The 26,087-nt window shown below is 36.7% G+C and overlaps 3 protein-coding genes across 10 annotated transcripts in view; 1 reads left to right on the forward strand and 2 right to left on the reverse strand.

Annotated features, from left to right (window-relative positions):
• Window positions 1-347: 347 nt before the first annotated feature.
• garz (Sec7 domain-containing protein garz) lies at window positions 348-13,983 on the reverse strand. 6 transcript variants are annotated; one of them, XM_089847293.1, is made up of 26 exons: window positions 13,736-13,983; window positions 11,744-11,804; window positions 9,723-9,887; window positions 9,451-9,649; window positions 8,462-8,689; window positions 8,283-8,389; window positions 7,883-8,218; window positions 7,728-7,814; window positions 6,740-6,917; window positions 6,369-6,589; window positions 6,200-6,298; window positions 5,940-6,134; window positions 5,289-5,872; window positions 5,108-5,231; window positions 4,824-5,032; window positions 4,696-4,759; window positions 4,028-4,474; window positions 3,699-3,962; window positions 3,515-3,630; window positions 2,860-3,457; window positions 2,559-2,784; window positions 2,167-2,505; window positions 1,758-1,990; window positions 1,573-1,686; window positions 882-1,505; window positions 348-729 (listed from the first exon to the last, which is right to left on the reverse strand). In XM_089847293.1, exons 3-26 carry the CDS (start codon window positions 9,822-9,824, stop codon window positions 688-690), a joined length of 5,736 nt encoding a protein of 1,911 aa, XP_089703419.1. In that variant the 5' UTR covers window positions 9,825-9,887; window positions 11,744-11,804; window positions 13,736-13,983; the 3' UTR covers window positions 348-687. The 6 variants fall into 6 exon arrangements, with proteins under 6 accessions (XP_089703419.1, XP_089703417.1, XP_089703420.1 ...); XM_089847291.1 differs by having other exon boundaries at window positions 11,682-11,804; XM_089847294.1 differs by lacking the exons at window positions 11,744-11,804; window positions 13,736-13,983 and adding an exon at window positions 10,304-10,451 and having other exon boundaries at window positions 2,887-3,457.
• On the forward strand, window positions 10,605-13,508 carry Mppe (Metallophosphoesterase). Of its 2 annotated transcripts, none has more exons than XM_089847310.1 (8): window positions 10,605-10,794; window positions 10,882-11,136; window positions 11,196-11,358; window positions 11,418-11,549; window positions 11,932-12,048; window positions 12,119-12,169; window positions 12,244-12,424; window positions 12,535-13,508. In XM_089847310.1, the coding sequence occupies exons 1-8, from the start codon at window positions 10,748-10,750 to the stop codon at window positions 12,708-12,710; spliced, it is 1,122 nt and encodes a 373-aa protein (XP_089703436.1). In that variant the 5' UTR covers window positions 10,605-10,747; the 3' UTR covers window positions 12,711-13,508. The 2 variants fall into 2 exon arrangements, with proteins under 2 accessions (XP_089703436.1, XP_089703437.1); XM_089847311.1 differs by having other exon boundaries at window positions 10,921-11,136.
• An 851-nt stretch (window positions 13,984-14,834) lies between the features above and the next one.
• MCU (mitochondrial calcium uniporter) overlaps window positions 14,835-26,087 on the reverse strand; it is a 47,913-nt gene continuing 36,660 nt past the window's right edge. For both annotated transcript variants that reach the window (XM_089847313.1, XM_089847312.1), the window contains exons 3-8: window positions 19,261-19,360; window positions 18,815-18,985; window positions 18,638-18,742; window positions 18,410-18,570; window positions 17,960-18,163; window positions 14,835-17,879 (exon numbers count right to left, since the gene is read on the reverse strand). In XM_089847313.1, coding sequence (XP_089703439.1) covers window positions 17,664-17,879; window positions 17,960-18,163; window positions 18,410-18,570; window positions 18,638-18,742; window positions 18,815-18,985; window positions 19,261-19,360 — 957 coding nt within the window. In that variant the 3' untranslated portion in view covers window positions 14,835-17,663. The remainder of the gene's footprint in view (window positions 17,880-17,959; window positions 18,164-18,409; window positions 18,571-18,637; window positions 18,743-18,814; window positions 18,986-19,260; window positions 19,361-26,087) is intronic.

The raw sequence follows: 26,087 nt of genomic DNA on the forward strand, positions 1-26,087 counted from the left end.
AACTAATCCACGGAGAAACCTTCGCTAAGTGGATTTTCAACACTGCAGGCAATTTTTCTATAAAATACTACGACCAGTCTAGTTTAGCTTAAGCTTATATAGGCCTACCTACATCGCAATCTCGAAGATAAATTAAATTAAGCTTCAGTATAGTGAAATGAAATGACGCGAGTTTTTCAGAAAAAGTTGGTTAAGAAATTTGGTTAAAAGTAAACAAGGCAAATCAGTTCAGTTTCGCTACGGGTTATTATAAGCAAATACACAAAATCAGAGTATGCTTCCAAATCAGGAAAATCTGAGCAGCGCTCACGTTCCATAAATAAATAAATAAATAAAATCACAGAGTATAAATAATTATAAATAGAAATAAATTTAATATTTTTGTTTTATATAGAAATACAGATAAGATTAAAATTTAATAATATGTATAATAATTTGATTATCTTTTACTTTAAAGACGTACGAAACATTTACATCAAAGTTACCTTAATTTTCTTAACGAATAATAATTATAATTATGTTTATGTTTAAACTGGAATTTTACATTTCGTTAGATTAGATTTAAAATTAACAGTTTATCCCTCGCCTGACTAGTTAAAATCGTAGGCGATTAATCACTTTTAATTTCGTAGGAAAGGAAATAGTAAATTAACACATTAATTTCCAAGATTTTATTTCGTTTATTTATTACCTTGGTCCCGTTGGTCTGGGACCGGTAACAGGTGGTATCTACAAACAAAAAAACAAACAAACACCGAAAATTTTACCTTTTCAAAAAATTGGAACAAGTACTACGCCCAAGAAACATCATGTTCCACATGCCAGTACCCAAAAACCAAGAACCCAAAACCCAAAAGCAAAGGATTTCAATTCTACGGTACCTGAGTGAAAATTGGCACAGGCGAATTCGGTCTGACAATAGAAGGATCGATAAAGAGAGGTACTGATCCAGGAGATCTTTGTTGATACTGCCACGAAGGTACCATACCAGTACCCTGAGGTGCCATTGGAGGGTGTAGAATAACGGAAGGTGATCCGGTAACGGATGTCGAAGTAATTGGATTACCAGGAGATGAATTGACGCTACTTAAGGACACTGGTAGATGTTGATACGAGGAGACGATCGGTGGTAGCGGGGATGATGGTCGTTGTGGTGGGGAATTAACCTTATCGGGTACTTCAGGTTGAGCCGCGTCCTCATAGGGCATTTGCAAGACGTAATCACCACCACTTGATTGTAAAATTGGTTCCGGTGTAGCAGCAGCGACATTAGGAAGTGTCGGAGATACCACGTCAATTTTAGAGGCGATTTCCGGTTGTTGGCTATTAGAAACCGGTTTGAATAACTCATCCTTTAACTTTGGTAGAAAGGAATCAATACGATCCCAAGTAATATGCCATAATTGTTGATCCTCAACACTGGCACCATCATCGGGATGGTGAATTATTCCGGCAGTTTCCATTACAAGTAACATATTTTTTAGTAATTCTGGAATGGCTTCCTTCTAACAATTTAATTACCAATCAGATCGGATAATTAATAATCGATTAAATTTATTTTTTTAATCGTACCAAAAGGTCGCCTTTCTCGGCATGCATGTACTTATCCATAAAATCCAGGATGGTCAACCATAATGCGGTGAATGTTGACAATGTCAACAGGGGATTTAGATGTTGTAGAAACACCTTTCAGAGTGTTATGGTAGCAATTTATATGCATTCATCGTAAGAAAAAGGGGATTTAACTAATTAATTACCTTGCATAGGAGAGTCGCACCCCTAACACGCGTCTCTTCCATACCACTTGGGTCTTGGAAGTTAATTGGTTCTAGTAATTTTGCTAATAATGGAAAGAGTACTTGATTGAAACAAGCCTCCCATTCCATAGCGGATAGGGCTTGGAGGTCATGAACCAACAAAGCCCTTTGCAAGTACGTCAACGCAGATGTGCGGACGTTTCTACGTTTATCACAACAAAGTCTCGCGATACCTACAGGAAGTAATGGAGGAAAGGACATTGTGGACCACACAATTCATCCCCATGCAACAACTCAGTGCCAGATTGTTATGGACCAGTATCTTACACTTCTACTCAAATCAGTCTAAACTGGACAACATGGCACCGGAAGCGATGGTTAAGTCTTGAACAAATGAAACAAACAATACCTTGAAGTAAAGGACACCAACAATTAGCCCAGAGATTCTGTCCCTTTTGAATATCTTCGTCCTCACTAGCCCAGGACTTAAATATGGAAGAAGCTCTAGTATGCAATGTATGCATCAAATCTAATAACTGTATCGATCCCTCCTGATACCCTGATGGTAATTTCTCCATTCTATCCTCATCATCGGCTTCGTAGCCTTGAAAATTATGACTGGGACTCATCCGAGATTGCCTATTAGTAGCTCTGGTCTGATTATCCCTTTTTTTAGTGGCAAGCCTAGGGCTTTTCTTTTCCTTTAACTCTTTGGACGCCTTCAAGTTCTTGTTGTTGACGTTGAAACCTACAAAATGGGCGTCAAGACAACCGGAAATGGTACAACAATGCCATTCATACCTCCGTCTAAACTGGCTTCCACAAAGGTTCGAATACAATGCACGCAACTTTCAAAGTTATGCGGAGTAATATGCGCGACGTCCCTAACTAAAAACGCCAGCGATTCGCAACATTTAACGAAAGAACACGGATCATGCGCTTGCAACTCCAACTCGAGTATGATATTAAATTGGTTAACTGGTAAGGGCTTAAATTGTATCCCTTCAATATCGCCTTCCTTTCCAACCTAAAACCAGGGTACGCACGTACAAATCATGATACGTACCAAAAACATTAGATATGACAAGTTAGATTATCATACCAAAATCCAACCACTATTGCTGCTTACACTATCCAAACTTCCTCTATGACCGCGATGAAATCTTGTCGGTTGATGACTGGGACTCGTATTTGACGCTTCGTAAAGCTCTCCGTCCGAAGTATATCCTCTGTCCGAACCTTGTCCGGAATCTAACGTATTTCTGCCCACGCTTAATTCGCTGTCCGACTGGGCACCAGGGTCAGACGCGGTGTCATCGATGGCGTTATTAGAGACTTGTTGAATACAGTAACTTTCCGGAGGTTTGGCTCCGGCTCCGACTGATTCAATTAAGGTAAAGATGGTAATCCAATCGGATGACGCGTGGATATTAGCGGCGCTCGTTCGCAGTAGTTCGTAAATGGCGAAGGAAACTTGACGCGAGACTTGGTGTAAGATGCTGGCTTTAAGATGAAGCAACATTCTGAGGGATTGTAATACTTGGGCGCCCATTTCTTCCTTTCTCATCATACGAATGCATATCCGAAGTAAGCCAATAACCGCTCTTTCCAATAAGTAAAAGAAGTCCTTATTGGCGGCCGTCATCATTAAACTATATAAATGATCTTGTACAGCCGGCCATATGAAGTTTATACGATCCCTTTAAATTCAAATACGCTCATAACTCAAACCACCGTTTAATAATCAACGGTTGTACCTGTTTTGTAGAACAAGAGACACTAGTAACTCTAGCATAAACACAGTCGAATCCTCGTCAAATGTTCCACTTAACGAATTGGTACTATCCGGGCCCTGACTCTGATAGATAAGTGCCTAAAAATACACACCGGGGTATTGTATTCATCCGCGAATTCAATTACCCAAAATCAAGACGTCTATACCTTCATCATTTCTTGTAACGAATCAATTCTTAGGAATTTACTCTCAGTTATCAATTGTTCCGGGTGACAATCTAAGATACAGATAGTAGCGGCTTCTTTCATGGCCTCTTCCTCAACCGTCGGTGACTTAGTGACTTGAGAGTCGGAAGTCAGAGTAATATAGGAATAAAACGAACTAAGAAGCCCCGATTCAATTCTAGGCATGACTGGAATGTCTTCTCGTATTAGTGAAACAACTCCATTGGGAGCAATGAAATCCTCCGCCTACGGTTGAAGCGACTTTATAATAAAACTCACTTAACCTTATAAACATGGCCAAGTAAACGTACTTCAACCATAACTTTCGGTAAAAGTTTAGCCTTAAACAACTGCAAGACGCAATCCAACAAATTTTTCCAACCCTCTCTAAGGATGTCACCGTGTCGGTGTGCCAAATTAAAAACCGTACTAGCAGCTAACTGCGCTTTACTGTTGGAACCAAATGCAACTGGTAGATTCTCCTGTACCTCACTAGCACTCAACGCCGTGTATTTGCACAAAGATATGACAAGATAGTCAAAAACGTCGCTCATTCCGTAATGCGCCGATATCATAGCGCATTTTCTAAATCCAGCGATGGATTTTTGGATTATTAATCCATCTGAGGTTTTATCGAAAACGTAGGATAAGGCCGCGACAGTTGGACCCCATGATAATGAGAAGAGATCGTGGTCAAATAGACCATTAGGGGCGTGAGAAAATTGGCCTTCTTTGCTACTTCCTCTTCTCAATAATACCTTCATTTCAACGTAGTGTTAAATTAACAATTGGATACTACGTAATCACACTAAGAGGAAGCCCAGTCAAAAAAAAGAGTCTGCTTCATAGGATTTTAAACTATAACCAACTAATCCTCTTCTAATTAACGAACAAGTGCGAAAAACGGTCCCAAAATAACACCAAAAATGTAGGACAACTGGGCTCCCTGCACTAAGTCCACGGAACATTCAAAACATACCTTCCAGAGGTAATTTTCCTTAACCAACCCAACCTGCTCCGCAGGCATAACTATCTCTTCACCTCTTTGTAAAAACGAAACAATATTACATCATATCGTAAGAGAAAATCACACATTTGTTATATTACTTAATAGAAATATATATTTCTTCCAACATCTCTTCCTCAAAATCCTTATTCCCGTTAACTTTCTTTAAATTCTTTTTAAATTCCTCAATGGTCATGGGAATGTTTTGACGTTTCACATTATGGTTATGTTGATCGACATTTAACATTATTACGGCATAGGCCAAGGTAAAAGCCGCGTCGCTATTAGCGAACGGTTCACCGTTACTTTTCTGCAATACATTGATTGCTTAGTATATCCCAACAAAAGACAAAAAGCAAGTTAAAATTGCAATAAACAAACATACATGCCAATGTTCGGCAAAATGTTCTAATAACAGAGAAATTAACGGAGCCTCCCCTGGTAGTCGAAACGACTCCAAGTACATACGAAGCGCTTCATCAATACGCGTATCATCAAACGAAAATGAACTAAAATCCCATTTAATTTTAGCATAATTGTAATTAAAGACGGTGGAACCTTCTTACTTGACAAATGCTTCGAGAACTTTGAGGTTTTTCCTATTACTTATGTATTCTCCAATCATTTTCTTCTCCAGTCTAGGATTATCTCTCAAGAACGACCCAACTTCTTGCGCGTCTAACGGATCTTTCAGTAACCCGTGTTCTTGCAGGAACGCGATACCCTTAACTGGTTTGCTGTTAAAATGCTCGGTTCCAGTGGCCAGTAGCTTCTTTTTATGTTTAATAGCCATAATTTCCTCGTGTGTCGGAAGTGAATTAGACACTTTCATACGATTCGGTTTTATCTGCGGAACCTTTTTATCGCCTTTCCCGTTGGAATTATTTACTTCCGGTTCTTGTATGGATAAATTTGCATTCATAATGAAGCCAGACGCGGCCAAAGTTAAGACTGGTTTATTATCATCAACATCTTTGATATCATTTGCATTCCCTTTCTCATCAATGACTTTTTCTTCGTCATCTTTACCAATTTGACTTTCACTTAGTATTCTATAATGACAATGGGCTTCGATGCTATCAACGACGGTAAGTAACGCGTCTAGTGATAGCAAATGCGTGTTGAAGAGTCCGGAGACGGGGAACGCGTTCTAGACGCGGTAAAACATTAAATTATCGTTCAAGAGCCATTTTGATTCTATTTTAAATTTCTCAAACCTTTGAAAGTAATTTGGTTAGATCCTCAAACAAATTTGAACAGTACAAATCACAGTCGTAGTTCAAGTATAGTTCAGTAACAAGACCAGGTATACACCATAATTGTACAATAGAGTCTAAAGCAATTTCGCGATGTTCGTACGATATTCGAGGCGCTTCCGATATAATTATATCCATTAATTTGGTCATATAAGTCTAATTAAAATTTAATTGAATTAAATTTAATTCAATTCAGACTTAACGAGGTTCAAAACCTTTACCTCAAGTTGAAACTTCAAATGAGTCCTCAAAGACTCGAATAATAGGAAACAAACTCTTTGGGCTGCCCCAAAAATGGCCATACGGTCAGAATTCAACAGCTAAAACCACAAACATAGTAACTTGACCTTGCTGACCACCAAATGAAGTGGGGGAGTTTTTTTAACTTACTGAGAACAAATTTCTACACAATTCATCTTTAACCAAAACCATTAGGCAATTATAATTGCCAATACTATCGGCACCAGATTCGAGAGCCACCGTTAATAAACTCAGACCAATCTGCATCATAACTTCGTTATTCTGACTATCTAACGGGTTTATTAAGGTAACGAGGAACCGGAAGAGTTCCCGTACGCAAGGTAGACCATACGGAACAAGTGGTCCGACACCTACATTAATTAATAAGTGTATTCTTAACTCGAATGAAATCCCGTAACTTATGCGCTTAATGTAAGAAACTCGCGGAGAAAATGATAAAGAAAGAAGCAAAGCGCTATTTTGAAGCGCTTTTAAAAGAGAAGAAAGTGTTTTAAAAGCACCTTCTTTAGGTAGCTGCTGAGCAGTGAACCTGACCCCTCTAGGGTTAATGTAGTCACCTTCTTTTTCACTGGAAAGACTTGAAAGATCTCCGACTGAAACAGTTGTTGGATCAACTTCGTCCACCGTTAAGGAACTACCAAATTCTTGACTACCATATATTCCATCCCATCGTTTCTCCTTTTTTTTTTATTAAAAATCAAAATTGATATTAGAAGCGTACGAGTTGGATTATTAACGGGATCCAGGCTGGACACGCAGCGTCATGAAATTGGAAAGAGAATTGCGGTAGATGATTTTCCAAAAGTGCGCAATACCATCGCGACAAAAAAATTTGAGGAAAACGTGCAACACCACACCACAACAACGGATATTTACTAAAAAGTGCAACACACAACTACAACAGGTGATTTATGGTAACATGCAAAACAAAATCGGCACAGATGATCATTGCAAAAAGCCCAAAACAAAATCGGCACAGATGATCATTTCAAAAGCCCAAAGCAAAAATCGGCACAGATGATCATTTCAAAAGCCCAAAGCAAAAATCGGCACAGATGATCATTTCAAAAGCCCAAAGCAAAAATCGGCACAGATGATCATTTCAAAAGCCCAAAGCAAAAATCGGCACAGATGATCATTGCAAAAGCCCAAAACAAAAATCGGCACAGATGATCATTGCAAAAGCCCAAAACAAAAATCGGCACAGATGATCATTGCAAAAGCCCAAAACAAAAGTCGGCACAGATGATCATTGCAAAAGCCCAAAACAAAAATCGGCACAGATGATCATTGCAAAAGCCCAGAACAAAAATCGGCACAGATGATCGTTGCAAAAGCCCAAAACAAAAATCGGCACAGATGATCGTTGCAAAAGCCCAAAATAAAATCGGCACAGATGATCGTTGCAAAAGCCCAAAATAAAATCGGCACAGATGATTATAGAAAGATACTTGTCCAACCTGGATCTTAATGTAAAGATAATCTTACAAGGGAGGGATTTTCATCCCCTTGATCTCTCTCGTTCAATTCAGTCAGTGACGTCAGAGATGAGGGCGTTTCTAATTGAGTCTCATTCTATCGCGAGACCAAGCACTTTTAATTACAACCCCATCAAATCTTCGTGATAAATAATATACACATACGCTGGTAAAATTATCAGTTAAAGCCAAATGCAGTGAGACTGATTCCGGTTGTTCAGCGTTAGAGGAACTGTCCAACTCGACAGTACGAACCTCGCTTGGTTCCCTGGAATTCTCGGACTGTTCGAGACTAGCATCATTGGAAAGGGGTACGCTAATTTCAATTTGATCACTATCTCTTATACTGTCATCCGGGCTTGCGACAATCGACGGTGGTGGCGTAGGAATTGTAGGAACATCCGTTTTTGACGAATCAACGATTTTTTTATGTTTGGTACGGGGAGATCTCTTTTTACGAGACGATTTGCCTGTTTCCATTCCACCGGCTTTCATCTTAAACTAATTAATTTAAAATTGTACTAAATCCGCTAACATCAGATTTTATATCGCACTGAAATATTACTTTTCTAAAAGAAATGTATTTCAAATCCTCAGAAAACGTTGGCAACCGGCAAAATAGGAGTTGAACCATATCAACAACGGCGTGTTCAGCCGATTTGCGTAGTAATTCTTTAAATTTTTATATAATATTATCAAAACGGTGCCGAAATGTACGTGGCTACGTCATCCCAATAAACCTACCGCTTAATCTAATTTCAAAACAAATTCGAAAACACGACTGCATAATCTCGCAAACAGAATCATTGGTAAGCAAAGTTCCAGGTTGTGTAAGCAGTAAAGTTCTCAAAACTTGTAAGATTTTCATTAAAACAACTTCATCCGAAGCCGGATCAGTGCCTACAAATCTCGCGTGAGTTACAGCGTCCGCTATATTCTCAACTGCGGTAGGCGCGTTTTCACTTTTATGACCTGAATAGGTCAACAGAATGAGACTTACAATATACTAACACCATTTCTATGACAAAGCCGTTTACAAGAAGCTTTCAAAGGGTCTAAACATATACGCCCACTACGAAAGTGGTGCCATCTCTAAAGGAGAAAATTATTTATATTACAAATGCACGCAGTTTAGTGTCCCTTTAAGGGTTTCAGGTACGCCCATTACGATAGTGGCGCCATCTCTCAAGGAGAAAACTAATTAAATTACAAGCGCACCCAGTTTACTGTCCCTTTAAGGGTTTCAGGTACGCCCACCGAGAGTGGTGCCATCTCTCGGGGAGAAAATTATTTATATTACAAACGTACCTAGTCCCTTTAAGGGTTTCAGGTACGCCCACCGAGAGTGGTGCCATCTCTCGGGGAGAAAATTATTTATATTACAAACGTACCTAGTCCCTTTAAGGGTTTCAGGTACGCCCACCGAGAGTGGTGCCATCTCTCGGGGAGAAAATTATTTATATTACAAACGTACCTAGTCCCTTTAAGGGTTTCAGGTACGCCCACTACGATAGTGGCTACATCTCTCAAGGTGAAAATTATTTAAAATTACAAGCGCTCCCAGTTTACTGTCCCTTTAATGGTTTCAAATACGCCCACTGAGACAGTAACGCCATCTATTATGGCCAAAATGATTTAATCCTCAAAATGGGAAAACTTCATGGTTTGGCAATGTTTGTTGAAACCTTCTAAGGCTTGTTGTAACCGGCTTGTATTTGAAACTAATTACCCACCAATTAGATCGTAAGATAAAAATTTGTTAACTGATGATAGGGCAAAACCAGTCACGGGTCCAGTTGTATCCTGAGATCTAATTACGTCAAGAAATGGAGCCAAAAACGTTGTTGGCTCAATATCATCCAAATGATTGACATGATTTAAAATTTCCCGTAAATTTGTGAAATTTCTTAAAAGAGAGTCTTGTTCCTCGTCCTTAAATAAATGACGGGCGCATTTTAGTTATTTCACCAAAATTAAGAACAAACACCCAAGATTATTTATTCACTTGATTGGTATGAGAGGACCATCTAGTGCCTCTTCTCATAGCAGTCACAACGACGCTCATTTCACCCATCACAATATACATCCCATTTTCTGGTGACGGCATTTTGGTGGAAAAAGTTCGTGAAGGAACTGAACCACGCTAAAGTACTTATGCCGAAGAATCAATCTGAAATTTATCAAGTTCACCTTCAACACCCACGCGTTTTACTGAATACTTTAATCATAATTCAAAGCGAAACACGTCACAGCAGTTCTAAATAATACATCGTAAAATTCACATAAGTCCCAATGCCCTAATTTTCACAGTAAACAACGTGAAAGCAAATACAGGTAACGTTACGTAGATGTACTACCTTTACCTACACGTTAAATCAAATCAATACGAAAGCAAGATAATCAAATATAAACCCAATAACTAATCATTTCAAGATCAGACGAGATTTCTTACAATAGTAATCTACAAGGTTATGCCTTCTAAAACAACATAATGATGAAATCTTCTAGGCTTAACGTAGATATTACTCCCAATAAAATTATAATAAGACCTTGCAACGTCTTACCCTCGGTTGCAAGAATACTCACATCAATAAAAACCTCCCTTGATTAGTGAAACATATCCTTAAATTTAACCCACTTAATTAATTAAAGTATTTAGACTACGATTTAAAAGCCGTATAATAATTTACATATTTCCAGAGTGGCAAAAAACATATGGATAAGAGAGAGAGAGATATATATTTTCTTATCGCCACCTATGAGATTTTTAAGCGAAAGTTGTTCATTCTCGGCGTTGAAAAATCGATAAATTCTTGGCATTATTATAATATTTCCCCGTTTGCATGGTTACCGGAAAATGCCGGAATGCGGGTTATTTGTAAATACCACACCCTTTTAAAAAGCAACATCAGATGTAAATAAATTTGGGTGTTGTGTGTTTGTTTACGTACGATGTCACTTAAACAGACAAAAATGTAGCCGGTAATTGTAAAACAATGCGAATAAGTACTTCACGTACATTCCAATATAATGTCGATACACCAATATTTACTAAAAGGGCTCAAACAAAATATAAGGTACAAAATGAACTTAATTGTTTACTTTTAAACAATTTTAAAAGAATCCTCAATTTTCCCGACTTTTGATTAATTTTCTAATCCAAGATATCGTTACAACATAATCTTATCTTTTGCGCGTCAAAGAACGAAGTTGAAATACTCGGCAGCTATTATCGGAATATGGGTATTCACAACGGAGATTATGGTCTACAGTATTTGGCCTATTTTTTGGCCTAATATTAAAGGAGACCCCAACAAAGATGGTTTAAGAATATTGGTATCGGCTGACCCCCAATTACTTGGGTATCAAAATACCCTACCTGGGGTATTAGGACGTATAGTCCGTAGCGATGCGGATAGGTATGTAACATTGATAATAAACACCAGCCTATGTTACATTATCATGTAAAACACATTAGATTCATACGCAAGACACACTCTATGGCGCACAAACACTTCAAACCAGACTTCTCAGTATTTTTGGGTGATATATTTGATGAAGGGGAGAGCGCGACTGACTTAGAATTTGATGGTTATTTTGAAAGATTCACTGATATATTCTATACATCTAATCTAACATCGGTAATATATTGTTATCTTATCAATATATACACAAGTGTTTGAGTAAATTTAACCAATAGGCGGTCTTTGTTCCCGGTGATAATGATATTGGAGGGGAACAATCTTATCCAATCAACAGTTTTGTACGCAGATTTGATAATTATTTCAGACCAGATGGGTACATTCAGTATAAGTACCTCGAAATTTTTAAAGTAAGTGCTAAACCATATTAATGGTGCATTTTTAAAGGGATTCTCCAGATGAGAGCACACCCCCAGTTCGCGGTCTTAATAGTAGATGGCGCTGCGCAATTGCGGCGATAACTAAAAATTGTAACTACTCACCCAATGGAAGTTCTAGTTGATTACTCGCGGTACCTTTTTAAAATTTCGAAAGCGTTCCTTACCAACGTTGAATATCCCACAAATTTTATCGTTAGTTTGATAAATGATGTACGTTGAAACCATCTAAAACAATTAAATATTCTCTATTACTATCTAACCTTAAATTTTCGCCCCCCCCCCTGGTGGCCAAATATGATATGACTTCACAGTATGGCACACTTCAGTTAAAATCCCCAAAATTTATTTACAGGTTAATGTGATGACAATGAGAAGAATGTACAAGACAGCCTTTCCACGTTCAAAAAACATTAGATTACTCCTATCACACATTCCATTAATGCCAACTATGCTACCTTTAGCTAAAAAAGTGAGTAGTAACACGTCATGATCTACTTTCATCATATCCAACGATTCGTACAATTTCAATTTAATTTAAGAGCATGGAAGAATTACTCCCTCATCTCATTCTGTCAGGACACGAACACACAGTAAGTGTACTGTACACTATAATTCACAAGTACTGATAATAATTTATAACATGTGAATTTCGATTTTGACACAGTCAAATTACTTTTGCGTCGATCCAGTTTTGATCGAACTTAAATTATATCAACAAGCATTCACGGAAAATTTTAAAGTGATCAAGTTGAACATCAGTGATGGTTTTGTTCACGAAATAATGGTACCCACTTGCTCCTATCGTATGGGCACGGAAAAAATGGGATACGGTGCCCTTCTAATAGGTAATTGAGCAGTTCAAGTGTAACCTCTAATTCTATGTATCCACTTTTATATATTCCTGAGCGACAGACTGTTCTCATGCAATATTATAACTTATTTTTTGTCCCAACAGAACCAGATGGAACCATTCACTACACCGTTTACTGGCTACCTTCGAGGCTCAAGCAACTCTTCAGTTACATAATATTAGGAATATTAGTATTCTTCATACTCAATACGAGCCTGATAGATTTTCTACCTAAACTAATAGCCACTAAAGGGGGCGTTCCCAGTCGAACCAGAGTCTAGAATCTTTTTGACCAATGCAATATTTTTGTTATGGAAACTTAATATTAGTTTAGTTTTTTAAGAATTGAATATATATTATATATACTTGGTATATATATACCAAAATTGTTCACACAATGTTTTATGGCGCGGCTAAACATCGTTACTTTGTTATAATAAGGTACTTTTTTGTTATTTATAAGCTACGTCCGCGTCTGCGCGTAAAAAATGTTATTATACCGGTCTTAATGCACAATTTATAACCAGCCAGTGCCTTTGGCATAAATTTTTATCAGTATATACAATGTTAATATATATATTATAAAACCTTTCATATTAATATACTTTGCACATTTCGGGTAAATTTTACGGTATTAGAAATCATGCTGTTCAAGCACACAACTACAAATACATCTATCTTTTATAATTATTACTTATATTTCTCGCACTTTAGCATTCCATGTATATATGGGTAGAGTATAGTTATAGTGATATATTAATCGGGAGTAGAATCTAAATCAAAATATTCGTGCTAATGCACCTATAAATGAATCTCCAAGAAAGCTAGTACTAAATAGTTAAGATTATATTTGCACCTAGGCACCTATATGATAGGGACTTGGCAGTATTATGTCATGTAACGACATGTTAACTTCCACTAATGCTAGAAAATATACAAGTAGCTGGGACTTCTATGGTAGAAGTCAGCTAAGAACACTATTTGCAAAGTCCCACTAAACGTATCTCATTCATTTTGGAATAAAATTAAAAAGATAACTCTTTGTAACTCTTAACAGTATTAAATACAATAAATATTAAGTTTGTAAATTTCTTTAAACCTAATCTCAATGAGGAATCGAGGATTCGCAATTTATTTAGCATGCGTATGCCAAGGCCTAAAAATTCACCCGTGACGTGACGTCACCTAACCTCACTTCATCCCGTTAAAATAGCGAAATTCATTATTTATCATTTAGGCAAATATTATTTAAGTACATTAAGATTAAAATACTTAATACAGCTCTAGTATGGCTTATAATAATTACCTGGAAATATGCGAAATGAATCCATTCAGGAAATGATGTTGCAACTTAAATTGAAGTTTCTATTAAGCCTCGGTTATATACGAGACCCGCCAGGCATTAAATGACCATTTGTATAAATTCGAGAATAAGGCAATGGTCAAATTTAGTCCCAAATAAATTAACTACTTAATTATTACGCGAATTTAATTGCCGATTAAAGTATCCGTGCTCACATAATCGTTCATCTGCGATAAAACACGTTGCTGTCACCATGAAGTTACTGAACAAAAGACCCAACCGTTGCGTAACTTAATGCGCACTTCGCTCCCATTGTGCCGTGGTCAGAGCAGGTCAGAGTTGGCGAAGACCGAGTAAAGAGTGAATCTTAAACTACGTAGCATCTGAGGTCCCCTGGTTCTTTCAGTTTTCATTTGTGGGTTCAGTTTTAACACTCTTTTACATAAAAATGACAAAGTCTAGACTCGACTCTAACCTCCAGTAAATTAATTTTCTAAATCAATTGGGCACTTGCTCCGGTGATCATAGCGCACTCGATCACGCAAGCGCCTTCTTGAAATTTCTGACTAGATATCGCAATGGTGGATTTTTTTAACGGCTGCTTCAAGCTTGGAGGAGAGAGTTGAGATGGAGCGGTAATGAGTCTTTCAGAGTACCGCTTCCTACCTTTAGTAGGTGATTGAATTTGTTAAGTGCTGCCTCATCCATTTAAAAATAGAAGCTAGTTCTCATGAATTAGCTTCTATTTTTAGACACAGGGGGCATTGTCGAGGTTTTCGTACCGTACGGCCCAACTAAAAGGCCGTACAGAGGCGACATAGCAGGTATGGATATTATTACTCCGTCTCACATCTCATCCAAGCTCCAAGTTCAATTGCTCCGGAGTCCGGAAGCACGAACAAATTTGAAAATTCGATTACATATTTTTTTTTCTTATTACTAACGCAACAAAAACACTTTTTTTTTCTTATAATTTTATTAGTAAATAAGTAATGTTACCTTTATGAAGTAATTTTGTTGGTAGATTACAGTTTTATTAGCATTTTGGCTTTAAAACATTTCGAAGGTTTAACAAGATATTAGGTTTTTTTTTTTTTAAACATTTTTCAAACGCCCTCTCGCATTGATTCAAAAAAGCTAACTATATATAGTTAACAAACCGATTCCATTTAATTGTTATTTATAAATGGGTAAATTGGTTAAAAACAAGCAAATGAAATCGTTAATTTATATTGAAACTTAATATCATCCAAACATTAACGACAAATATTTTATTTTTTTCGAGATAAAATAAAATTAAAAAAATAGACCAACTGGCCTATTAATTGTTAGTATCTCTAAAGAAAAAACGTAACACTTTTTTTTTTATTTAAATTTTTTCTTAGATATTTTATACATACAATCCATTCAAAATGATCCGAGTCTTAATATTACTTTCCAAAAGACTTTGGCCTAATACTTGTATAGAAATGGAAGATATATTATACCTTTTAATTATTTTTAATTTAATTTTATTAATTCCTTTTTTTTTTAGAGAGACAGGATACGAGGAATTTAAAGGGGGTGATGATATTTTTTTTTTTTTTTGAAGAATATATTAATGAAGATTAGGTTTAATTATTTTTGCAATTTTGTTTTTTTCTCTTGTTGTTGTTATTGTTGTTTGGGTTGTTGTTGTTGTTTCATTGTTATTTAGATATGCCTCAATATTTTCAGTATCAATTAACGTCGTTATTTTGTTTTTAAATATTTGATACTTTTGGCCTCAACGTTTACGTTTTATCGTGTGTAATTTATTTTTATCTATCAATTTTTAAATTTTTTTAATTTGACTAAAAATTGATGAAATTTAAAGCCTACAGTCTATTTTTCTTAATATATTATATAACTTATAAATACAAAGCTCATTATAGCTTAAATTTCCTAAAATGCGTATTACAAGCGTTAAGAACACTACACTATCGTACACTTGCTCTCAAAATAACAAGGCACATTTTAGTAGAAACTTAAAGAAATAAAAGTTGTTTTAAATTTTACACTAATGACTAATCCACCCTTATTCCCATTCGCCGGAAGTTAGGCTTATCTCGGGAAGAAAATCGTCTGTCGTCTGCTATAAAGGCCAAAAATATGTACTGTAGCAGACGACAGACGAATTTCTCCGCGAATTCCGAGATAAGCCTAACTTCCGGAGAATGGGAATAAGGTGTATTAAGGACTAATACACCTTATTCCCATTCGCCGGAAGTTAGGCTTATCTCGGGAAGAAAATCGTCTGTCGTCTGCTACAAAGGCCAAAAATATGTACTGTAGCAGACGACAGACGAATTTCTCCGCGAATTCCGAGATAAGCCTAACTTCCGGAGAATGGGAATAAGGTGTATTAGTCCTTAATACACCTTATTCCCATTCTCCGGAAGTTAGGCTTATCTCGGGAAGAAAATCGTCTGTCGTCTGCTACAAAGGCCAAAAATATGTACTGTAGCAGACGACAGACGAATTTCTCCGCGAATTCCGAGATAAGCCTAACTTCCCGCGAATGGGAATAAGGTGGATTAAGGACTAATTAACACGATTATTACAAGGAAGACAATTCCGTTTTTTTCCCATGAATAATCATTTATTTGTGTACGCGTGTGTTTGGTTAAGAATAAATTTGTTTATTATATTCGATTATAGCCGATTGTCCAATATTTCTCTTGACTAATTGGGTACTTATATATCTAATTAAAAGTTATACTTAACCTAACCTAACGAGGTTAATTTAATTTAATACATACCCAAATATATATATATAGGAATTATGGAAATATTTTATCGTAATTTAATTAATAGATGCACACGATTGGTTTATTGGGTTTAAAGTTAGGTTAGGTTAGGTTAAGTTACGATGAGATTCGAGGATTGAAAATATTGGACATCAACTACAGTTTTCGAAACCTTCATTTATTTTTTTTTTAATTGTAAATAATTAAGTTTTTCAAAATTGGCTTTTATAAATAAACTGTGCGTTAGTAAAAAAAAATAAAAAATTAGTTAGTGTAATAGTTAATTAAATTCACCACTAATTAGATTTTAATGAATTAATATTGCACTTTCCTTTTTGTAGCGTAAATCTCTTCTTGAAACTTAATTACTATAAGTTTCGGAAGAAATAATTAGTAATTAAAAGATTTTTTTAAGTACTGACCAATATTATAAATTAGATATTGTAGGAGGGAGGGTGCGATTTTAAAAAGGGGTGGAAAGATAATATATTAATTAAGTGTTGTTAATTAGTATATATCGCGCGCTAGGCCTAAAATTTGTAGAAAATTGGCGTAAATTAATGATTTTTAATTACACTGAAAATGTTTTTTTTTTTGATAGTATTAAATAAAGCTCTTCAATTCTAGCCCTGAGAAGCTATTTTTGAATTTAATTGAAGTTCTTGGATGACTAATTAATATCTTTTCTAATTGTTATTATATCTGCTTTTACCGTAGGTAGCATTAAAAAATGCCGAAAATCTTTTTGTTTATATAAAATTTGTTTATCTGTACAATTATGAGCCGCATATTCGGTTTTTTTTAATTCCTAATACCCCTGGATTACTTTAATTTAATTGACATAATTCGTAAACTATTTATATATATATTTGTAATTAAAACAAAATAACAACGGGGGTTTAAATAATAATAATAATAATAATAATAATAATAATACAGTTTAAACCTTTACCGAATATCGGTAAAAAACATTCCTTAAAGATACGGAAAAATATTTAATTATAGGAGAGGGGGAGGGGGCGACGTTTATTAATTATTTATAATAATTAAAATTAATTATAGAATTTAAAGAAAGAAAGAAAAGACAAACCATGATTTTAGCATTTTGTTTTGCGTGTTTGTTTTTCATTAATTAATTAATTAATTAGAGATTGTAAAATAGGCTACGTTGTTGTAGACTGCGATTTACAGTCTTGGTTTAGCTCTTTGATTGGCAAATGCAGTTGCAACGGGTCTCTTAATCTTTTTAATTCCGATTCAACCCGCGCAACTTCATCTTTTAATTGATTGTATTCTTGGACATTCAAACCACCTTTTTGGGCACGTTTGTGAAAGGCAAAAAGGAATTGACGATCCCTAACGGCTGGTAGATAATATTCCTACGCATCGACAACAGAATCGGAATGAATAACACGAGAGAGGGTCCTATCTATCTATGGTTGGGTTAGTGGTCACTTACCTGACGAGTGAGAACGTAGTAGGCGTACATCGCCATCGTTGTTCCGTATGTAATGAAGTAAGTGACTGGCTCCATAATATCCCAGGAGTATTCCCACCATGTTAATCGAGCCAGTACGCCAAACTGAACACCCATCATTGTCAGGCCTACCCATATCATGTATGTCGTCCTCTTATTGGCCGCTTCCATCAACGACTCTCGTTTCTAAACAAAAACCACAATTTCTTCGAAAAAGTATCGAAATAGACCATAATCCATTGAATTCTTGCAGAGAAACCAACGCACAGGGGCGGGAGGTCGCCATCTTGGGTTATTTCTCTTCGGGCGAAGATGCAACGCCAAACAGAGCAGTGCATGCATGAGCGAGGGAAATAACCCCAGGAAGGTGACCTCCCCCGCCCCTGTGGTGTTTTTGTTTCACTTCCGGAATTAATGGGGGTCGAAATGAACCTTTTCCATCGGTTCCAGTTTCTTTTTTAACTCTTCTAGTTCGGTATGGAGTTGTCTTTCCTGCTCCAATTGGTAATCCCCTACTTGTAATACTTCGAACAATTTGGCAACGTGGGCTTTCACGTCCGATAACTTTTGTAACTCTTCGGAAGTAATTCTTCCTGAATTACGTACGATTCAAGTTGAAATTAAAATATTGCCAATCGAAGTTAACTAATTATTTGGTACCTGTTTCGGGTGGGCTAACTAAATAAGTTAAATTGTTAATAACAAGATGAAAATCTTCCTGCATTAGACTCTCGATGTTTGTCGATGACGCGATTCTAACACCGTCTGCGTGTTCAAACGATAAACTGAATTAGAAATATGATACTGGAATTAAAAACGTTATTATTCATTTCGTACCAGTAGTTTCTACAATGATCCTATCAATTCCCCTATCTTCTCTCTGTACATCGGCTATAAAATTTCCTACAGTGCTACTGACTGGCCTTAAAGTGAAACGACATTTCTCCCGTCGCGAAGGCAGCGGTAATGTTATCACAGGCAATCCTCTTTGGTAGACCACAGTCACCTCTACAAGTTGTCCGAAAGAAAACCATTTTTACCAACGAAATAATCGTAAAAGAAAACCACTTTAATACGTGTTAAAATATAAGTGACAACATTTGGCGAAAACGTGACCCGTGTCAAACGTAAAATTGAATCACGCGATACCATTTTGCCGTCGCCGCCACCGCGTATGTAATATTACGTTAACCTTTTTTAAACGAACGACTGCCTTTGACTCTTTGAGTTGATGTTGTTACATTTAAGCTATTTTCGGTGCTTATGGAAATGTTATAGCTTACCGTCCCTCATTGGCGTTACAGGGGAGGTGGTTGAGAAACCCCTGGCAGCGACTTGAGGCAGCTGACACGTTGTCACCAGGAATACTCGAGATTTTTGACACTGAAAGTAAAAATAAAATCTTCGCTTGAAAAACCTTAATAGAAAAATTTCATTTTTTTTTCATGTTTATGTAGTAGGATATTTAAGTTACTAAGTTTAGTCAAAATTGGTTATTCATGACGTTATCGTTATGACCTCAAGGTCTAAACCATAAAGGATTCAAAATAACTTAGTGGTCAATTCGGAAAAGGGCTTCTGAAAATTACTATTTCAACCTCTTTCATAATATTTAATCGCAGAGCAGGATATATTTTTATTTTAATCGTCGGTCATCTTAATGACCTTCGGTATAACGATGCATGGTAAAGTCCCTTAGTTTTACTCCTTGTAAAATGGAGCACAGTTTCTTTCTGGTTTTTTATCTCTACATAACGTCAGTTCAGAAGTATATAGTATACAAGATGAATATGTTTCCTTTCTACATTAAGAGGTCAGTTAAAGCACGACCTAACTAACTTCTTGCTTCGAGGCATTTTAGCCGAGCTCATCCAATGGAAAAAGACTGAAAAAAATGTCGCCGAATACACTGAGGCAACTCTTAATTACACAGTCTAAAAAAAGAAAAAAAGACCCGAAATGTCTGGGGACATTTTTTCTTTTTGCTTCAGTCTTTAGGGGATAGTAATTAAACTTGACAAATAAAAACCCTTAATGCCTAACCCAACTCTAATTATTGGCTCTGTGACAAAAAAGTTACAAATTCTTGATTAACCAAACAACCTGGGGCATAGTCATACCTTATCTTGAGATCTCTATTCAATTACTGAATTTTTCAGTACCTCAAAAATTGTTACACGCCCCATACAGTCATTTGGTCAAGAGTGAACTATGACCCCCTTAAAAATATTTAGTACCGCGGTTCATTTTGAATTATAATCCCTTTAAAACAATATAACCTTTGAACCTACAGTATATCGCGATCTAGCCATGGATTTCCGGTTTAATCCTAGCACTGCTCAAACAAAGGATATAGTGTTTGCGACTTCACGTCGAGAGAGAACGGGGTATTAATTTTGTATGGCCATTCGTCAGTAATTAAGCTGATTAATGATACTCCGCGATATCGTAATCCCACGAAGAGCGGATGAAATTAAATTAACCGTTCTAGCGCGGATAAGGTAGTTTGCATTACTTTAGTCTGTACTATATAAACAAATAAACAGCATACGGATACAACGCTCGCAATCGCGTCATATATCGATTTCTAAACAAGACCAATGTCCATTATCATGCCAAGAAATAATCAATATAACCTAATTAAGTCTTGAAAGAAATACACAAAACCTCATTTATGTTATTCGTCCCAATGCAGTCATTTTGTCTAAAATGTACTGAATGAACTATGACCCCTCACCCCCTGTTAACACGTGCAAGGTGATTCTAGCACGTGAGAAAATTTCCATTAAAAGCAAAATGAATTAACAAGCGAGCTTTGCGTAATCCGGTGAATAATTACAGTTAATTACTGGAATATCTACAAGTTTTCAAATAATGCCTAGCGGTGTATATATTCGATGTTATTTTCTCCAAGAAAGCGCTGAGTTAGACGTAGTAACAAAATCTTAAATGGTGTGGAAATGAAAATGCGGAATTCAACGAACCAATAAGCCAGTCTCATATTTTCTTGTTTTCTCTTTTGGCAGATCTTTGGAATAATTTCCACGCATACCGCTACGCATCGCGAGATTTAATCGTTTATAATGAAGAGATATCGCATTTTCCAAGTTTATACGGTTTATATTGTATACTACGTTTCTCTATTGGACAACAGCCACAAAACCAAACCATTTCCTTACTATAAAATATAAAATCGTTAAAAATCTAATATGGTAAAAAAAGCAATACCTCGGTTGGCTTTTGAAGTTGGCAGTTGCTCGTGACATAAGTTTATAAGCTACGTTCCATAATAAGTATGACACTACCTATGCTGCGTAATGTTAAAGACAGACTTACAGCTCGAGCACTACAAGCGAGGATTGACTACAGTACTACACTCGGTTTTGCAGTCATTCTTCCTATTTAGTCTGCATTACTAAGTCTTTGACAGCACCTCACCAGGCGTCTATGACCTACGTCACTTCATGACAAGGTCCAGTTTGTAACCAGTGAGTACAAACTTATGGAACATATCTTATGAACTTATGTCGTGACTTGTCCGATGCGCGTGATTGCTTGGCAAGGCGTAATAAACTCTTTATTCTAAAGAAATCTAACACCAAAAAGCGTTTGAAGTTTACTGGTATCGCGTATTCGTATAAACGTCTTCTCTTTTGAACGTCAGGTTTGTGCCCCACTGATCTGAAAGATCCTGAGGAAGTGGATTTATCCAGCCTCGACAGAGTAAGGAGTAAGAAATATTCCGACTTTTGCCCTTCGACCTACAGACAACTTGAGACCCCGAAGTTTAACTCCCCTCATCTGGAAATCTCTTTGTTTCAAATATTTTTTTTCTATTCTTTCAGGCAATACTTCTTTCTCGGAAGAGTGGATCAGAGAAAGAGAAAAAATTCCGAAATAAGAAGAAAAAAGGGGACAGAAAATGAAAGAACAAGTCGGGAAAACCAAAATATTACCTCTCCGTGTCGAGAAGATTATATAACCTTAAGTATCCAATGAAAACGTCGACCTTTATGCCCTCATCCTTTCCCGCATTTTGCGCTTCCGCATTTCATCCTTACTCTCAACATTATCTTCCTCCATTTTACATATAAAAATCAAATACTCACAAAAAGAAGTGGCAAAAACCTGCTGGCTCTTTACAACCACTTAATTTGACTTAATATCCAATTTCCAACAACAATAATATACCGGTAGTTTAATTGACAACCTACTAGCATCGAAATTCTCATTAAGAATGGCTCCCGCGGTAAAAAAACGGCAATTTTCAACTAGGTGGGCGTTATCTCATTAGATTTGAAAAATATCATTTGTCTTTTTTACCAATGCCTAACCGTTTGGATTTTTTAAAGCAATCTTGGCACCAAAAAATATTTTTGAATGAGGATAAAAAAGGTCTATCCTCTCGTAATTTTTAAAGCTTTTCTCATGATTGCTCTATACAACAGTAACAAGGAGTATAAACCCATTAGTGGAAGCAGTATTTTTTTCCCAAAACAATCTCGCCTATGTTTATGCAATGAATGAAATATATCACAATGCACGGGCCTTGATAGATATAGGAGGCAATGAAGGAAATATATCGCATGCACGGGCCTTGGTAGATATAGGAGGCAATGATAATCTCTCTCTTTGCACGAGAGGTTTATCTTTAATATTTAAATAAATATAATTATTTTTAATTATTTTAATCTTCAATAATTAACATTAATAATAGTTAAATCGTTTAAAATAAAGTTATACCTATTATCTTCTCAAACTTTGCTAATATTGACGTTTAAAGTGAAGGGTACCCCTCTTGCCCGCTTTTTTCAAATTTGGGGTATATATACGATTCGTTTCCATTATAATAATAAGGAAAAAGCGCAATTGCGAAAACCTTTGGTGGCGATCCCACCTTAGGGAGGCTAGACGTTTCTCGTAACCCTAGCTGATCGCCGCGTATATCCTAAAACCAAACGATGATAATGGAGTAGAAGCCAATGATACAGATTGGTGTCTATGTGGAATAGACGGAAGACCAGTGGATGGTGGTGTTAGAAGCCAGTGTAAGTGCAGACTGGTGTCAATGTGGGATTGACAAAGAACAGAAGATGGTGGTGGTGTTAGAAGCCAGTGTAAGTGCAGACTGGTGTCAATGTGGGATTGACAAAGAACAGAAGATGGTGGTGGGTGATTAGAAGTCAGTAAGAACAGACTGGTGTCCGTGTGGGATGGACAAAGACCAGGAGATGGTGGTGTGAGAACTCAAGTAGAGGAGCCATTTCCGTGACTGTGAAAGCAGTTCGGAAATGGCGAACACGTTTGCTCCGATACGCAAACTGCGAACGCGGTCACGTGGGTGTAACAACGGACAGACAGACAGACAGACACACACACAGACACACAGACAGACACGGCCGTTACAGAACCTCTCCTGGACTACGTCACACGGAGAGGTAAAAAACTACGGTTTTTAAGAAAATTGCATTATTTTCAGAGCCAAAAATAAAAAAAAATAAAACCTCTTTGATTTCAGTAAAACAGTCCTTAAAAGAATTTGGTAAGGCCGATATTGGAAAGGAAAAGGTTCAGTTAAATATTATAACAAAATTTCAAAATTAAATCCAATTTCCAGCGTTATAATTTCGAAGCTTTCAAAAGTTAGAGGCAAAAATATTAAACTAGGCATATATCTAGAAAAATTCGCGAATATCTTATATACGAAAGGCTTATTTTCAGATTAGCTTAGCGATTTCGCTAGTCGACGAAAAAAAACAAGGCAATAAAAAGGAGATATCGCGTAACATTAACGCTAGAATTGTCGTTGATGGTTGGAAGATGAGTTCTTTTCGGTATTTGAAGCGTTGTAGAGATATGGCGTTACATAACTCGTATAAGCGGGAGATACCATGCAGACGCGTCATGGATTAAAGAATCGTGTAGAAGCGTACGTCCGAGCCAACCCAACCAAGTTTTGGCCTCGTTTTGGCGTCGACCAACGCTTTCATTTATCACCCAGCCAAATACATTTAGCTCATAAATTTCTATTTATCTTTTCGAAGCTTTTGTCACTTTGGGCCTATGCTAGCTAGGCCTTGGCCGCTTTTATGGATTATAATTTTGACGTTATATATTTGTTACACTATAAGTTTATAAGATATATTCCATAAGTTTGTTACACTGGTTACAAACTGGAGCTTGTCATGAAGTGAATGAGGTAGGTCATAGATTCGAGGTAAAGCGACGCCTGGTGAGGCGGTGTCAAAGGCTTAGTACAGACTAAATCGGAAGATGGACTGCAAAACCGTGCTCTTAGTAAGTCTCTAGCATTACGAAGTAAAGGAAGTGTCATACTTATGGAACATATCTTATAAACTTATGGTTATATGAAGATTTATTGCGTGTTTTCCCATAACTTATAATATATATTTTATACATATATATAAGTATTCAAGATTAACAGCTAATTTAAGGCTACATCGAAATTGCTAATAAACTTCATTAGAGTCATTGTTCCCAGTTTGCTTGATTTTTGTTTTCAAACCTCGTAATGCTGGACTTAACCTTTCCACACAGTAATAGCATCCCCACACAAGTATATATTTTTTAAACGAATTTTTAGAACCATCAAAAAACGGTATCAAAACTTCCATTAGGGCATTATATCTTCGAAAATCCCTAATATAAACTAAGGGGGATGGGGAGCTTACTCTATATCTATTTCAGTAATCTGGGATAAACGGCTTTGGTATAGCAATGAAGGGGCAGTCACCAATCGGACGTTTATAACCTGAAGTAAAACAAACGATAATGGGACGAATACCAGGCAAAACTATACAGAGCTTCTTCATTTTGGCACGGTTTTATTTCAAGTTTTGCTCTTCCGTTATGCTCTGTCTCTGACCTATGAGGGTAGAGATAGAATGGGTGAAGGAGAGATGTACTAGGGTCCTCAGAAATCCACCGAGGTTTAACACTATTCACCTTAAAAGCGTGGATAGACATTCGTCAATCGAATAGAACTATTTACGATGAAGGTGTATCTTATACAGGGTGTTTATGATAAGTCTGCCATAAATTAAGGGGAATGTTTTTTTTTGTTCGATTTCGAGTTGAAAATGTAACTTCTATCACCATTTTGTTTGCCCTAAGGGACACTGTTTTCAAGTTAAGATTGCATCCAGAGTATTATAGGGATGACCCCCTTAAATTTAATTAAGAAACTGATTAAGACAAGGGGTCATCCCTAAAACACTCAAATCATAACTCGAAAACAGTACTTGACCCGAACGGCAAAATGGAGAGAGAAGTTACAATCGCCCAAAGAACATCCTCCTAAATTTATGGCAGACTTATCATAAACAGCCTGTATATACATCTTAGGATCATGGGGGCGTTGAAAGGTTAACATCCTTCCTTGGAAAGGTCACGAAGAAATTGAAAAATCTCTACGGGCTTCGCTTTTCTCAATAGTATAGTATTCTCTAAAGACATTTTGTGCAGGTGAACGTTGAAAGTGCACGCGAACTTCAACAAGCCGGGGTTACCAAGCACGAAAGGTTTCGGGGTATGGGGGCCAAGGGAGACAGACTGTAGGTAGGCAATATTACTTCTAGATTCGTTTATAAAAATGAGAAAACCAACTAGAGGAAGCGGAGGAACTCGGATATTAGGCCATGGGGTGAAAGCTTCGGAAACAAGTAGTTGCCATAAAGTAATGTACGTAGTTTAAAAAAAAAATTCAAGAGTTGGGTTCGTACAACTTGATGAAAACCGATTTCCCTGACATTTCCAGGTTTTTTTTTCTCATACATAACTACGTGACCTTTAACCTAACATACAAGCATTCCGACTAGACAGACGTATAAGACAAATTTGAACTGAATTAGTTTATTGAAGCAATGCATTTGGTCTAGCTAGTTTGTTCGCTTAATCGTAATTTGTCCAACAACCAATTTCTCCAAAGTATTTTACAAACAAAATTTTTTAATTTATTGACCTTTGACAAACCAAACGGTCCAGCTTGATTGACGCGAGAAAATTTGTCTACTCTCTTACATAATGACAGACAGGTAAAGCGAATATAAGAGGACAGTCTGTAAGTGGGCCGAAACGACACCGAAAATCA

This window comes from Phalangium opilio, unplaced genomic scaffold (genome assembly GCF_054372755.1).
Source record: "Phalangium opilio isolate 3A_F unplaced genomic scaffold, DU_Popi_V2 ptg000082l_1, whole genome shotgun sequence".
In the NCBI taxonomy this organism is placed as follows: domain Eukaryota; kingdom Metazoa; phylum Arthropoda; class Arachnida; order Opiliones; family Phalangiidae; genus Phalangium; species Phalangium opilio.

Coding starts and splice junctions, on each gene's coding strand:
- garz (XM_089847293.1), bottom strand. CDS start 9,824: ATGCCGTCACCAGAAAATGGGATGTATATTGTGATGGGTGAAATGAGC. Junction 6,918..7,727: donor GGGATGAAAATCCCTCCCTT/GTAAGATTATCT, acceptor TAAAAAAAAAAG/GAGAAACGATGGGATGGAAT. Junction 5,873..5,939: donor TAACCAAATTACTTTCAAAG/GTTTGAGAAATT, acceptor TACCGCGTCTAG/AACGCGTTCCCCGTCTCCGG.
- Mppe (XM_089847310.1), top strand. CDS start 10,748: ATGTCGATACACCAATATTTACTAAAAGGGCTCAAACAAAATATAAG. Junction 12,170..12,243: donor TGTCAGGACACGAACACACA/GTAAGTGTACTG, acceptor ATTTTGACACAG/TCAAATTACTTTTGCGTCGA. Junction 12,425..12,534: donor ATACGGTGCCCTTCTAATAG/GTAATTGAGCAG, acceptor TTGTCCCAACAG/AACCAGATGGAACCATTCAC.